This window comes from Macaca fascicularis, chromosome 18 (assembly GCF_037993035.2).
Source record: "Macaca fascicularis isolate 582-1 chromosome 18, T2T-MFA8v1.1".
NCBI classification, from domain to species: Eukaryota; Metazoa; Chordata; class Mammalia; order Primates; family Cercopithecidae; genus Macaca; species Macaca fascicularis.
Genome location: NC_088392.1, coordinates 66,510,947 through 66,525,673, shown reverse-complemented (window position 1 = coordinate 66,525,673; position 14,727 = coordinate 66,510,947). Strand labels below are relative to the sequence as shown.

At 48.0% G+C, this 14,727-nt stretch overlaps 1 protein-coding gene across 2 annotated transcripts in view; it reads left to right on the top strand.

Annotated features, from left to right (window-relative positions):
* CABLES1 (Cdk5 and Abl enzyme substrate 1) overlaps nt 1-14,727 on the top strand; it is a 127,028-nt gene that overhangs the window by 91,651 nt on the left and 20,650 nt on the right. For both annotated transcript variants that reach the window (XM_045377927.3, XM_015440110.4), the window contains 3 exons: nt 11,883-11,979; nt 13,158-13,314; nt 14,398-14,501. In XM_045377927.3, coding sequence (XP_045233862.2) covers nt 11,883-11,979; nt 13,158-13,314; nt 14,398-14,501 — 358 coding nt within the window. The remainder of the gene's footprint in view (nt 1-11,882; nt 11,980-13,157; nt 13,315-14,397; nt 14,502-14,727) is intronic.

The window sequence follows — 14,727 nt, the reverse complement described above, 5'->3', positions numbered from 1 at the left end:
GTCCCTCAGCCTGGTACCTCATCCTTGAGGGCACCTCCATAAAAGGATGGAGCTGGATGGCTGGCCATAAAGAAGGCCCCAGAAGGTGCTAACAAGGATGAACTGACAGAGACCTCAGGGTCCTGCTTCTCTCCAAGTGACTCTGTCCCACCCACAGTGAAAGTTGCTAAGCCTGAAGTGACAGAAGAGGGCATCGAGCTGCATTTAGCAAGTGCTAAGCCCCAGCGAGGCCCCTCCCACCCACGAGCCAGGTGACTCCCCTGACATTAGCCTCACAACCTGTGCAGTTCTCTCCGATCACAAGTGCTCTGCACCTGCAGAGCTGCTTACAAATACTTGCACCCTGAATGTTAAGCCCAGGGATGCCAAGGGCCTTTAGATAAGGTTGCACTGGCCTCTGCAGTCTTTGCCTGAGCCCTGTTGTAATTCCCTGGCTTTTGGCTGGCAGGTTTACCTAGTCTTTTGTCAACTCAGGTTGTCTGAACATCTCCAAACCAGCAGCATGTGAGCTACATGTGAGTGATACAGCCCCATATTGTGCAGGACGTATTCAGATTGCATCTAGCCTAGAGTAAGAAGAGGGCATTTCTGGCTGGGTGTGGTGGCTCACGCCTGTAATCCCAGCACTTTGGGAGGCCAAGGCGGGCAAATCACGAGTTCAGGAGTTCGAGACCAGCCTGGCCCACATGGTGAAACCCCGTCTCTACTAAAATACAAAAAATTAGCTGGGCGTAGTGGCGGACGCCTGTAATCTCAGCTACTCGGGAGGCTGAGGCAGGAGAATCACTTGAGCCCAAGAGGTGGAGATTGCAGTGAGCCGAGATCTCGCCATTGCACTCTAGCCTGGGCGAGAGAGCAAGACCCCATCTCAAAAAAAAAAAGAGGATATTTTTCCCAGGCTCAGTTCTGTAGAGTGGGACGCTCTATCCTGTCCCTGGAGCCCCTCTCTGTGTCTAGGGTAGACTGAAGCCCCTTCCTGTGTCCTCCCCGCCACCACCCACCCACACTCATCCGCACACAATCTACTCCTTATTGCTAGGCCCTTCTGAAGCCCAGCAGGGCCATCTCTAATCAGGTGCATGTATTAGGAAGCTATCAGGACTTACTGGCTGCATTAACTAGAGGCTGGACATGGATTGTGCCCACGCCTTTCAAATAACACAGCTGTTGGTGCCAGAGTCCCACTAATCATTACCAGGGATAGTTTGCATGGCCACTTCTGCTTGGGGTGGCCCTGAGCTCATTCATTCAAGGGTATGTGAAGTGGAAGATAGTTAAGGTAAAGGTAATGCCAGACCAAAAATGAGTTGCATAGTAAGGAGCACTCTTCAGCTCAAACGTAGTCTTTTAGAGCTGGAAGGAACTTGGGGACTGTTGGCTTTCGCTTTTTTTTTTTTTTTTTTTTTTTTTTTTGAGCTGCAGAAGCCATTCTTCCAATATAAGTTTACATAGAATTGCAGTAGATAAAACAGCTAACCACAGAGCTGTTCTGGAGAATCAGGAATGGGCGCAAGTAGCCGATTCATCCCCACTCCCACCATCCACCTCCTTTGGTGCCTCCATTAGGAAAACCACAGCCCTTACCCATCCTTGCAGTCGTGTACCTGTGGGCACCTGCGGCCAGGGAGGCAGTGTGGTACGTGGGAACGAGCTGGCAGTCAGGCAGAAACCTCAGTCCTGGGAAATGAACTAGCCTTACTGACCCCAGCTTCACTCATCTGTAAAATGGACTATAATGTCCTCAGAGAGCTGAACGAAATAGTAAATGAAATATTATTATTATTATTATTATTTTTTTTTTTTTTTTGAGACGGAGTCTCGCTCTGTCACCCAGGCTGGAGTGCAGTGGCCGGATCTCACCTCACTGCAAGCTCCGCCTCCCGGGTTCACGCCATTCTCCTGCCTCAGCCTCCTGAGTAGCTGGGACTACAGGCGCCTGCCACCTCGCCCGGCTAAGTTTTTTTTGTATTTTTAGTAGAGATGGGGTTTCACTGTGTTAGCCAGGATGGTCTCGATCTCCTGACCTTGTGATCCGCCCGTCTCGGCCTCCCAAAGTGCTGGGATTACAGGCTTGAGCCACCGCGCCCGGCCCCGTAAATGAAATATTATATGTGAAAGCTCTAAGCACCCTGCCAGGCTGTAGTAGATATTCATTAAGCATTAGTTTCACTTGCATTTTTGTCCAGTCACAGAACGTTTTCTTTTTTTTTTTTTTTTTTTTCTTTCTTTTTGAGACAAGTTCTCACTGTATTGCTCAGGCTGGAGTGCAGTAGTGCATTCTTGGCTCACTGCAGCCTTGACCTCCCAGGCTCAAGCGATCCTCCTACCTCAGCTTCCTGCGTAGCTGGGACAACAGGCATGCACCACCATGCCCAGCTAATTTTTGTATTTTTTGTAGAGTTGGGTTTCACCATGCTGCCCAGGCTGGTCTTATAATCCTGGGCTCAAGCCATCCTCCCACCTCAGCCTCCTAAAGTGCTGGGATTACAGGCGTGAGCCACCGCGCCCGGCTGTCACAGAGCTATTTTCGTTGCTCTTTCTAGATCTACTTGAACTTAGCAATTCCCAGTCAGGTTCACAGTGAGTTTCTTAGTGGTACAATTCTGCAAACACACTGGATTCACCTTGAGATCTGCTTTTATTCAGTCTTTTTTTCCTCAATAGTACATTTTTCTTAAAGACTATTTGAAAAATGTATAAAAGTAAAAGGAAGATAACAATGATTGAGCCTCACCTCCTAAACAAAGCCACCATTTACATTTTGGTCTATTTCCTTCCAGTCTTTTTTTTTTTTTCTTAATGCATACACTTTATGGAACGTGAAGAGACCATTGTTTTGCTTTGATCTTTCTTGCTAAATCCCACCTTTCAAAACAAGCCCATTACAGAGAAGAGGAACAGATGTTGCCCAGCTTTTTCACTGTAACTGTAACATCAAACCTTCCCATAGCTGTAAACACTCTTCTCAGATGAAGCTTGTAAATTATGCCATTTTCTGGGAAGAGTCCCAGCCTTAAACCAGCTCCTTTTTCCTCAGCTAACACTTGCCAAGGCCAGCCTGAATCTTTCTGCCTTTTATCCACATTAGTCACGGCCTTCTCTTCTAGTGTGGATTTGTGGTTTGGCTTTGGCGACCCTCAGCTCACAAAATGAGTTGCAAGCAACTTTCTCAACTTCCCTAAATAGGCAGACCCCACTTAGTAAACAGCTTGTCCAATGCTTCTATCCAAGACCACTGCTCTTCCCCTCTCTTTCCAGCCCCCATTGTGGGCTACTGTGCCACCAGCATAGGGCCAGGAGTGGGAAATCTTGGCACTGCAAAGGAATTTATGGATTTACATGTAGAGAGAGGGAAGGAATTATGAAAAACAGGAATAACTTAGGGGAAAGGCTCCTGGAGTCCTAAGAAGGAAAGGGAAGTTCAGAGAAGAAGGTGAAATAATACAAACTTGACCTTTAAAATGTTGCTGAGCCGGGCGCAATGGCTCATGCCTGTAATCCCAGCACTTTGGGAGGCCAAGGTGGGCGGATCACAAGGTCAGGAGTTCAAGACCAGCCTGGCCAACATAGTGACACCCCATCTCTACTAAAATTACAAAAATTAGCCGGGCATGGTGGCATGTGCCTCAGATACTCAGGAGGCTGAGGCAGGAGAATCGCTTGAACCCAAGAAGTGGAGGTTGCAGTGAGCCAAAATAACGCCGCTGCACTCCAGCTTGGGCAACAGAATGAGACTTCATCTCAAAAAAAAAAAAAAAAAGATTCCTTAGGGTCAATCCTGGACCAGGAAACCAAGAGAGAGACTCAACTTCCTCCTATTTTTTTACCCTCACACACCCTCTGACCTTTTGCTCCTATGACCCGAGCTGTTGTTTTTGCTTTTGGGCTGATTCAGTTACATTATAGGCTCAGAGAGCCTTGGGTAGGCTAATCTCCACTTACTGCATCAACGAAAAATGCATTCTGAGTTCCAACTTGCCAGCCCAGGAGCTTCTAGAGCACAACCCACGGGTGAGTGAGAGACTGCAGGTGTTGTATTGAGAGCTAGTCCTAGAATTGTCCCTATGCATGAGAGAACCGGCACCAGCCACCAAGGGCTTTTTATTTCCTGAGACCTGGATATGGGTCGGTATTTCTGTACACGTGGATCTGACCAGAAGAAAGTAGGGGTGAACCTAGTAAACTTGAGATTGGAGATTATGTGAACTCAACAAACTAGGTGATTTCAGCAAAAAGAGTTTCTGTGATGTGTGTGTAGGTTCACACCTCTTCAGATAACCATATTTGACTGTATGATAGTCGCAGGGGTCACTTACTGCAGACGCATCACAGACCATGTGATGAAGAAGATGGCTTCCCAGTGGAGTTGCAAGGTGCCTCTGGGGGATGTGTTTTTAAATTGTCAACAGCTTTCACATGGTGTTTATATCCTTAGCTTTTGGCATTTGGGGGCATTCAGATGAGGTCATCCATTTGGGTCCATTTCCTGAGTGTTGATCTGTTTGCGACCCAGAGAACAGCGTCTTCTATTCTTAGAGAGAGCCTTCAAGCCTAAATGCTCCCTGCCTGGCTCCAGGCCCATGCCCCCTTCTTCCCCACCCACTTTCCCCAGAAAATTTTTGTTGTGGAAAATGACACATTCACAAATTGTGTTTCTTTCCTCACACCAAGCATATTCCCACACAAAGACAGATTCTGGAATGATCTCATGGATGACTCATGCCATTATCTGGCTGTTTGTAGGAGCTGCCTTTGGACAAAAGATTTGGCTATAAGCTACGTTAAGACCCCTTCCTTTTCTGCCAGTTGCCCTTGCAGGGGATGGCTTGTCGATGGAGTCCTGAGTGGGAGTGGGAAGGGACTTCTGGACTAAAAGCTGCTTTTGACTTGACTTTTTGTCCATCAACTGTGGACCCTGTTCCATTGTCTCTGAACTGTGGAGGCACCTTCTGCTGGATGCCAGCAAGCAGGCCTGGTTCAAGATGGCAGCTGCACTGTATCGGAACGGGTAACAAACGGGACTCTTAAGCTAAGAGGAAGACTTGTGTTGTCGACTTCCGGGGCATGTGTAATCTCTTAATTAAAATTTAGCTCACAAGTGGTATTTCCTTTCCTAATCCAGCTTTCAGGCTTTGCTTTAGGTGCAGGAAATCTCTAACTCTTTATTCGTTTTGAAGGGTCTGGAAATCCTGTTAATATTTAATTGACTTTTAAATTATTGACACATCAAAGTGTTCAACCTATTGTTGTCCTTTGAAGAGCTAGTGCCTAGTGGAGCTCCTGGCAGGTGTTCCAAGGTCTTGGGCTCAGAGCACCATTAGAGAAAGGATGGTGGAGAGACGTCAGAACTACTCCATCTTGGAAGCAGAAAGCCTTGGAACCTAGTTAATTGGATCACACTTTTTCCGTCTAGTTCCCGGGTGTTAGGTATTTAAGTCTTACGTCTTTTTTTAAAGAGTAATATTAGTTCATTGATCATGCTCCCTGAGGAAAGGGCCATAGCTTGAACTTCTTGTTATCTAATAGGGAATCTTGTTTTCCCATCAGAATCTATTCCATGCATTATGGCTCAGTGAGCAACTGGCTGGGCCTCTGCCAGGGAGCCACAGAAGAGGAAAGTAAAAATCATTTTGCCTTTTACAAAAGATGAAGTCCAGAGTTGGCCGTTTTATGATTAATAATGACCTAGGTGTTCCCCTTTTGCCCCAGGATATCTAGATTAGCCACCTGCTTTGATCAGAGGACTCCACAGCTGTGCATGTGTGCTTCGTGCTGAAGAAGCCAGAACTAAACAGAGGTCCAGGGGTTTCTAACAGTGAAATTACAGGCATTCAAGGAGAGCTGCGTTAAATTAATTTTGGTGCCATCCTATGAAGGATGAGTTTACACTCCCCAAATGAACCAACCTGTTTTTCTGCTCATTGCTTAAGGGTATAACTGCTGCTTGGCTGTGTCCCCAAATGCGCTTTCATCTCCTGTTTTCATCCCCGCCCCCCATCTTCTGAGTCCCTCCCTTGTACCCCCTCCAGTCACTCCCACTCACCTACCCCCATGGGCCAGTTTTAAATGTCAGCCTTTGTTAAAAAAAAAAATACGTATATATCTTTCTGCTGGATGTTCAGTGTGTTTGTTGCCTACAGCCTCTGCAGAAGTTCACAAACTTGCAGAGAATGTGAAGCAGCTCCTCTAGAGACACGTGCCTAAGTTGCAGCGCTACCCGGGACTGTGGAGAGAAGGAATCAACAACCTTGCATCGTCCACAGTTCCTTGCCAGTAGTTCAGTTAGGGTGTCTGTAGAAATGAGATCATTTCCTATAACCTAACGGTGTTCACCTCTGAGTAAAAGCTGTAGCATTTAAACCTAATACACACAATTTCAGACAATATTCATGTGTAGTATTTGAACTTACCTCTATGCCATTTTTAAAAGGAAGTGGAATATAAGTAAATAAGTAGGGCCAGGTGCGGTGGCTCACGCCTGCAACCCCAGCACTTTAGGAGGCTGAGGAGGGCGGATCAACTGAGTTCAGGGGTTCGAGACCAGCCTGGACAATGTGGTGAAACCCTGTCTCTACTAAAAACACAAAAAATTAGCCGGGCGTGATGGCGGGCGCCTGCAATCCCAGCTACTTGGGAGACTGAGGCAGGAGAATCACTTGAACCCGGGAGGCGGAGGTTGCAGTGAGCCGAGATCATGACACTGCACTCCAGCCTGGGCAACAAGAGTAAAACTCCATCTCAAAAATAAAAATTATTAAAAAATAGTATTTGAACGCTAGATGTGTCTGGGAAAAAATCTTCTGGCTTTTTCAAAGAAAGTGAAAACTTCAACTTCAGTTTGCTTTTAATTACTTTCAGCTGCAGTTCCACATGCCCTAGCTCTGTTTCCTGGTGCTGGAGGGTTAATGCTGGCATTTTAGCCAAATAGATATTTCTATTTTTATATACCATTTTAATGAGAATTCAGAACAATGATCTTAGAAAATACCAAGATTTCGTCACACTCCACTGGGACTTCTGCTTCACTCTTTTTCACTGGAGTTTTAAAAATATTCTTTTTGGGCGCATCTACACCATTCAGAGTTCCTTTCTGCATGCACCTCCAACTGTCTAGGCTTCCGAAAGAGAGGGACAGCAAAGACCATGGGTCTCGCTTGCTTTTTCTTTTTTTTTTTTTTTTTTTTTGAGACGGAGTCTCGCTCTGTCGCCCAGGCTGGAGTGCAGTGGCCGGATCTCAGCTCACTGCAAGCTCCGCCTCCCGGGTTTACGCCATTCTCCTGCCTCAGCCTCCCGAGTAGCTGGGACTACAGGCGCCCGCCACCTCGCCCGGCTAGTTTTTTGTATTTTTAGTAGAGACGGGGTGTCACCGTGTCAGCCAGGACTCGCCTGCTTTTCACTCACACATAAAGACTGAGCAGTTGCCTGAGCTCTTACGCTCTGTGGCACAATGTGAAACCGCTGTTTATGGGGGTCAGATATGATCAAGGAAGAGCAATTTCATGTTAATATCAGAAATATTCCAGCAACATTGATCAGAGCCCTAAACTAGTAAGAGTGAACCCAGAAAAGTTTGTCAGCCTCTTTGTGAAAGATCTATTTTTTAGATCCCAAGAGTCGTAACATATACAAATTCAAAAGCTATGAGAAGAAACCACATTGTTAGAAGTGGCTTAGATGAGATCTGTTTTGTTTGCTGTGGACGCTGACTATGTCCACGTCTGTACACGTGCACTCTTAATTCAAGCCCACCGAAATGGTAGCCCTGAAGTTAGCAATAACCTCTCCCTGAATCTGAGGGAGGAAAAGCGTGGAAAAGTTGCCCTCTGCCATCACAAAGCTGTCAATGTTCTGGAGCTGTGATGATATTTATTACTGTATCAGTGAAGTTTTGAAGTGTGAGTAGCTTTGGTGTATAAGAAATACCTCATTTCTTCTTTTTAAATCTACTTAATATGAACTATAAACCCCCCTTCTACAAGGCTGAGGGGAAATTGAGACTCACTTTTCACTGGGCACCCCTCCCTCCCCATCTCCAGTATTGTGCAAAGAGGGGCCTGGAACCTACTGTAATGCCTAGGATTGGGGGAACACACGCTGGTTATTGTTCCTTTGGTTGCCCTAGCACTGCCAAAACTCTGTCACACCTGCCCCGTGACCCCTCCAGGCAAAAAGATCTGCTGCTGTGTGCCAGCTGTGAGTGACGAATGTTTATCATGGCGGGGAGCCTGTTCTTGGGGTGCTGATGGTGTAGGGCATGGGCCCCCTTTGATTGTGGACCCCATGGTCATTTCCCTCCCAACTTAGGTGAATCCTGCACTGCTGCTCCATCTGCAGGGGCCTGTAATGTAAACATCCCCGGAGGCAATAGGCAGAAAATAGGCCACTCTTGGAAAGAAAACTGGGAGACCAAATCCAAGTCACTAAATATCTATGACTATATTATCTTGCCATAGGAACTTGTAAGAGTAGCAAAAGTCCTGCCAAAGAAGCACTGGGTCTTCGTAGTCACTAGCCACATGTGGCCATTTACATTTAAATTAATTAAAATTAAAGAAAATTAAAAATTCAGTTTCTCAGTCAACTGGTCACATTTCAAGCAGTTGCCACATGTAACCATCGTGTGGGACAAGGTAGATAAGGACCATCTCCGTCATCACAGGCGGTTCTGTTGCATGGCACTGGTCTGTAACGAGCCTCACGTGTCTCCAGTAGCAGTTAAGGGTGGCCCCACTATTCTTGCTTATTTTCTTGCTCGGCTTGGCCTTAGCAATTTAGAAAGCAGAATGACGTAAGTGGAAAGCCAGGGGGAAGTGGTGACTACAGTGAGTCACGTTGTTTCTCAAGGGACCAGTTCTGTGGGTAGGGTTGGTGGAGCCTTGCCCATCTCACGTGTGGTCCCAAGTGTCGCTGAGACGCTCGGACAATCCACTGGGTCTAAGAATCCCTGTTTCTTTAAATGGGTTTGGGTTTTATCTCATGGAATGGAATCTTGGACTTGAGCACATGACTCTCTTTTTTTGGTAGGGCTTCATTTCCTTTGGCGGAAGTGCCAAGAAGGGGAGTGTGGAAGAGGCACGACTGGTTTGGTTCTGCTAACTGATGTGTGATGTGCACATTTGGTGGCAGGCAGACAGTTGGCCAGGACAAGGCTGCCCCGGGGAAGGAGTGAGCCTGTGAGCAAATTGAAGACAGATGAAAAGGGGCACAGTGGAAAATCATACAGTTTCCTGCCATCTGTATGTACCAGCACCGGCGAGACGGCAAAGAGCCACACCAGTTCAGCTCAGTAAATAGGTCGTTACATATCAGACATTGTATAGACAGGATATGAAAATAGACTGAGACTCTGCCCCTGCCTGCAGCCAGCTCTCCATCTGAGAACCCTCTCAGTATAGGCTTATTGGAATTCTCCTTATTTCCCTTGGCCTACTCACTCCAAAAAGATACTCCCTACTTCTCTATTAATTTCAGTCCTAAGTAACATTCTCCATCTGGCAAAATGGAAACGAGGAAGGAGAAAATGATCTGGGAGTTGGCAATTTGGAGACCATGCTCGCTGGGTTTGGCTTTGGAAAAGTAGGAAGGCCGTGGAACTGAGCTGCTGGTCCTTGAATGAAAAGGAAGACACTGCTATTTTTGTCCTGCTCTGCATGTGGTCAGTCCCCTCCCTCCCTGCCCACCACAGGTATTTTTGCCTTATTGCCTTGTTCACGTTTTTGCTTTGTAGGCGCTTCCCTATGCCAGTGCCCCGATGCATTCATCATCTCCATCCGTAATTGCTTTAAGAAGCCTTTTAAGAATCGCCCTGGGTTGCCTGCGTAGCAGGTGCAGCAGTAGGGCAGACGGTCTTGTGGGTGTGAACAGAGTAGGTTGTTGGCTTTCGTCTGCATGACTTTAGTGTCACTTCTGAATGGGACTCCAGAGATGTTCTGAGGGTGGCACTACCATGGCCTCCCAGGAAGCCTGCTGTGGAAATGCAGCACTTACTGGGCACAGAAGGTCATGGGCATTTCTGTTAATCAGACTCCACATTACAGGTAGGATAAGGGAGCTGGCTCATTATGTAATGCCCAGAGACTAGGATGATGGCTTAACAGTCAGAGCATCCCTGCTTTTTTTCTACATTTGAGGATAGCTTTTTTTCCCTTCTCTTCTCGGCACTCGCTTGGCTCCCTCCTCTCTTCTTACCTGATGACTTTGTCTTTGGCTGGGAGCAATTTGCCCCTGCCTTATATTCATTCTTGCATAGGTTGTAGGAGATCGGCCCCTAAATGTGGTCCCTCCATCCAGGCCACACAGCAAGTATGCTGTGGGTCTGAGGTGGCTTTCACTAACAGGCACTGGGTGTCAGAGAGAACATGAAGACCTGGTCATTCTCAAACATGGCTGCAGTTTAGAATCGCCTGGGGAGTGTTTAGGACTCCCGATGTCCAGGTCACACCCCATGCCAACTGTCTGGGGGTGGGAGCCAGATAACAGTTTGTCAGAGATCCCCAGGCTTTTCTAATATGTGGCAAATTTTAAAAATTACTGTAGGGGAAGGGTGTGGTCCTTTGGGAAGTGAGCAGTTACACCTGAGCATAGTCACAGCGAGTCCGTCTTGCATCTCCACGGCAGTGTGATGTACTAGAAATGACACTGGATGAACTCTCCAGCCCACCATCCCAGTGACCTTGGCAATCTCACAAGGGCCTCAGTTTCCTCCTCTGTAAATTGGATCAAAATAGTAGTACCTTTCTCATAGCGTCTTCTTAAAGAACCAAAGAAATGATGTGTGAGTCTTAGGAAATAGGAAGGTACTAAATAAATGCTTGTTTGGCCAGGCACGATAGCTCACACCTCTAATCGCAGCACTTTAGAGGCCAAGACCGGAGGATGGCGCATGTCCAAGAGTTTGAGGCTACAGTGAGCCATGATCACACCACTGTACTCCATCCTGAGCAACAGAGCAAGACTTCGTCCCTGAATGAATGAATGAATGAATGAATGAATGAATGAATACTTGTTATTACTAGAGATTATTCTTTTATTAAAAGATACTCATTTTCTAGGTGGTCTGGCAAGGTAGTAGAGGTGACTACTGTGGCATTAATTCTTTCATCACCAGCAATACACCCAGTAGGTGTTTATGATAAGAATTCATTTCTCCTAAGAAAGGGGAGCAGCAAGGAGAGGTGGTCTCACACAACATTAGAAAGAACCCAGGCCGGGTGCTGTGGCTCACGCCTGTAATCCCAGCACTTTGGGAGGCCGAGGTGGGTGGATCACCTGAGGTCAGGAGTTTGAGACCATCCTGGCCAACATACTGAAACCCCTGTCTTTACTAAAAATACAAAAAAGTAGCCGGGCATGGTGGCGGGCGCCTGTAATCCCAGCTACTCAAAAGGCTGAGGCAGAAGAATCGCTTGAACCCGGGAGGCAGAAGTTGCAGTGAGCCGAGATCGTGCCATTGCACTCCAGCCTGGGCAATAAGAGTGAAATTCCGTCTCAAAACAAAACAAACAAACAAAAAACAGAAAGAAAGAAGCCAGCAGCTAGATTCCAGCAAACTGTGGTCCCACGGTGCTCAGGGAATGCTCTCTGGCCTCATGTTCACTGGCCGTCTCTAGGAACATAAGGGGCCTCGTGGAAGAGGGAGAGATGTCTGTAAACCATCAGCTTCATCTTCAGGCTTTCCGTTCAGTTGGATTTCATTTACGTCAAAGCGGTTGCAACAAGGCATCACTGGCAAGCCCCCGAGGAGGGAAAAAGGGCTGTCCCATCACCAGGGCTCACCTGGTCATTCTCATCAGTGTGACCGTGTTGTCTCATGCAGTAAGCATCCTCATGGCTCTTTGGGGTGCACACAAAAGCATTTTTTTCCCTCTGGCTTGTCCTCCCAGGGACTTGAAGTTGGATGGAGGAAGACAATCAGCTGGCGCAGTGAGTTTGAAAGAGATCATTGGTCTGGAAGGTGTGGAGCTGGGTGCTGACGGGAAGGTAAGGCTGCCAGGCTGCCAGGCTGCTGGTCACTGAGTTGTGCTGAAGGCACAGGGGTCAGGAAGCAGAGGACGGGGACAGCCCACAAGCCTCTCTCGAGGTGGAGGACTCAAGGTCTGGGGCAGATTCCCAGGCATGGGATGCCAGCCTGCCCGGCTCCCCTAGTGTGCAGCCGGTGACGGAGGAGCAGCACGGCAGGAGTTCCCACAGCACGTGTATTTCTCTGCCAGTTTTACAACTGAATGTGCAGTTAGAGTACCTCACACACAGGCATGTTCCGGGGTGGAATGACTAGTGGATTGAGCATCTATGAACTGGTGGTGTCAGCAAGCAGTATTCAGGCCACTAGAAAGTGTCATAGCTTCCCATGAGTCCCTCAGTCTTACACTGTGACCACGGGGCAGCAGGGCGGTCACATTCCTCTTCCATCCACATGCAACAAGCCGTGGGGTTGAAGTCTCAGGAGTGAAAGGCTGAAGATGACCCTCCCCTTTGTGCAGGGTCCAGACAGTCCTCATCAACCCTTCCAAAATCCGTGTATGGCAATGATACAAGTGTTCCTTGGGGAATGTGTCCCGGGGTAGTCTGTTTGCTGATGAGGCTGCTGGGAGGTCAAGGTGTAGATGGGGTGCATGCAAGATGCTTGCCTGGGCAGGTGAAAAGCAATGCATTTGCCCTGTTCACCCCTAACGAGGAAGTGTCGCCATAGCAGCCAGGGAGAATGGGATAGAATGGAGGGTCATATGCGGCGTCTGCCAGAGGAGCAGGGTGGGAGGCCACAGCCCCCACTAGGGACTCGGGGCCTGAAGTGTTGTGGGATTCTGCACTTGATGGATTATAAAAAGCAATGCAGTGTGTGCCTCGTGGATTACACAACACCCCAGCAGGTTCTGAGATAGTACCTTATTGTCAAATACATTCATGTTTCTTCCATGTGATAGGAGTAGTCAGACCCGGTGGGTAAGTTAAAACTATGTGTAGCCTTAAGTCAGTTCAGGTTGGGTGTTGGCACCAATGAGTACCAAAACAAATTTCATTTTTCAGATCTCATTGGATTTCAGAATTGCACATAGGAGAAAGTGGACCTGAACGTGGGGTGACAACTGTAGCTTGATCAGAATGCAGAGCTAGCAATGCCTTGGAATAATCACTGGCCTGTTTTTGTCTTCACTTTTTAGACTGTTTCCTATACCCAATTTCTGTTACCCACAAATGCCTTTGGAGCCCGGAGAAATACCATAGACTCCACTTCATCTTTCTCCCAGTTCCGTAACTTGAGCCACCGCAGCCTCTCCATAGGCCGGGCAAGCGGCACCCAGGGGAGCCTCGACACAGGTAACTTTGGCCTGGCTGGGCGTGGTAGCTCGTGGTGGGAGGTGTCTCTGTTTACATGGGGATTGGGTCTCCCTGTGATGCAGACTGGAAGATGGGGGCCTACAGGTGACGTGACTTTTAGGAAAGCCTGATCTCAGGCCATGCAGGCCCACAGTGAAGCCACGGGGTGATTTCTCTCTAATCAGATGCCCCAGTCATTGACAGCCTAAACTTCCACGTGGAGAGACGCCAAGGCCATGCACACCATGCAGAGATGGCTGCGTCTCCCAGCTTCCTTGCCCACTCAGCTCCTCCCAACAATGACCAGGTTCTGTCCTATATTTTCATGGTGCTCAATTCGGACGTTTAAAACGAAAAATCTGGGCTCTGAAGTGCAGGTTCAGGTGTGAGAGTTTCCTTTGTGCCGGTCCTAGTGGGTGAGCCGACTTGGCGGCTGAAGGAAGACTTGCACACTTCTAGCTTTGCTGGTCAAACCTTTGTAAGAACTGGCACATGGAGAAGACGCTTTAGGAAGCAGTGCTGTTTCTACTCTCAGGGAAATTCGAATGTGAAGTTCCCTAGGTCTGCCCAAGTGCTGAGTTCTGAAGCCCTGTCCTGGTGTTCCGGCCACCTCTGATCGTTCACAGCTGTGCCTTGGTGGCCACTCTGATTTGTAATCATACAGACACAGTGGCCTGCCTGGGAGTATTCACACCAAATCGTGCTGCACAGGCGTCTCCGAATTTGATCTGCAAGTTTCCAAAATGCACCTCTTCGGAGCCACACTCTGAGAGTGTCCTCTGCCTCTTGCACACTGCGTAAAGGTTTTTGCTCTCCTGGCTCAGGGAGATTAATACATAATTTTCTAAAATGGAAAAAACCATCAGTTTGTTTAGAATTTGGTGAACCCTTTGGAGAGGAGAATCCACTTAACTGGCACGCGGAGATGTCTAATAAAAGTCAGTGAGTGCGGTGACGTTGAGCTAAGTGCCCTAAAGCCAGCCTTTCTTCAGTGCAGCTATACTTGGCATTCTCCTGGCTGTCTCTGCTGGGGAGGGTCCGGAGCCGCTAATGATCATTTTGCATTTTGCATGTGATCTTCAGGTAGTGACCTGGGAGACTTCATGGACTATGACCCAAATCTCTTGGATGACCCCCAGTGGCCTTGTGGCAAGCACAAACGCGTTCTGATCTTCCCTTCCTACATGGTGAGTAGTGTGGAATGGAGGCTCGGTTTGCCACAGCCCCTCAGTTGCCCCAGCGTGGGTTGGAGGTGACTGGGGGCTTGTTCAAAGACTGTTCTGCCTGGGGGACCTTCCTGAGGAGCTCCCCGGTGTGGGTGCCCATGGAAGGACCAGTATTGCCTGCTGTCCAGAATCCTGCCGGCCACCTGGCCTGCAAGCACCACTTTCAGGATGCTTGTAAAGGCCGGGC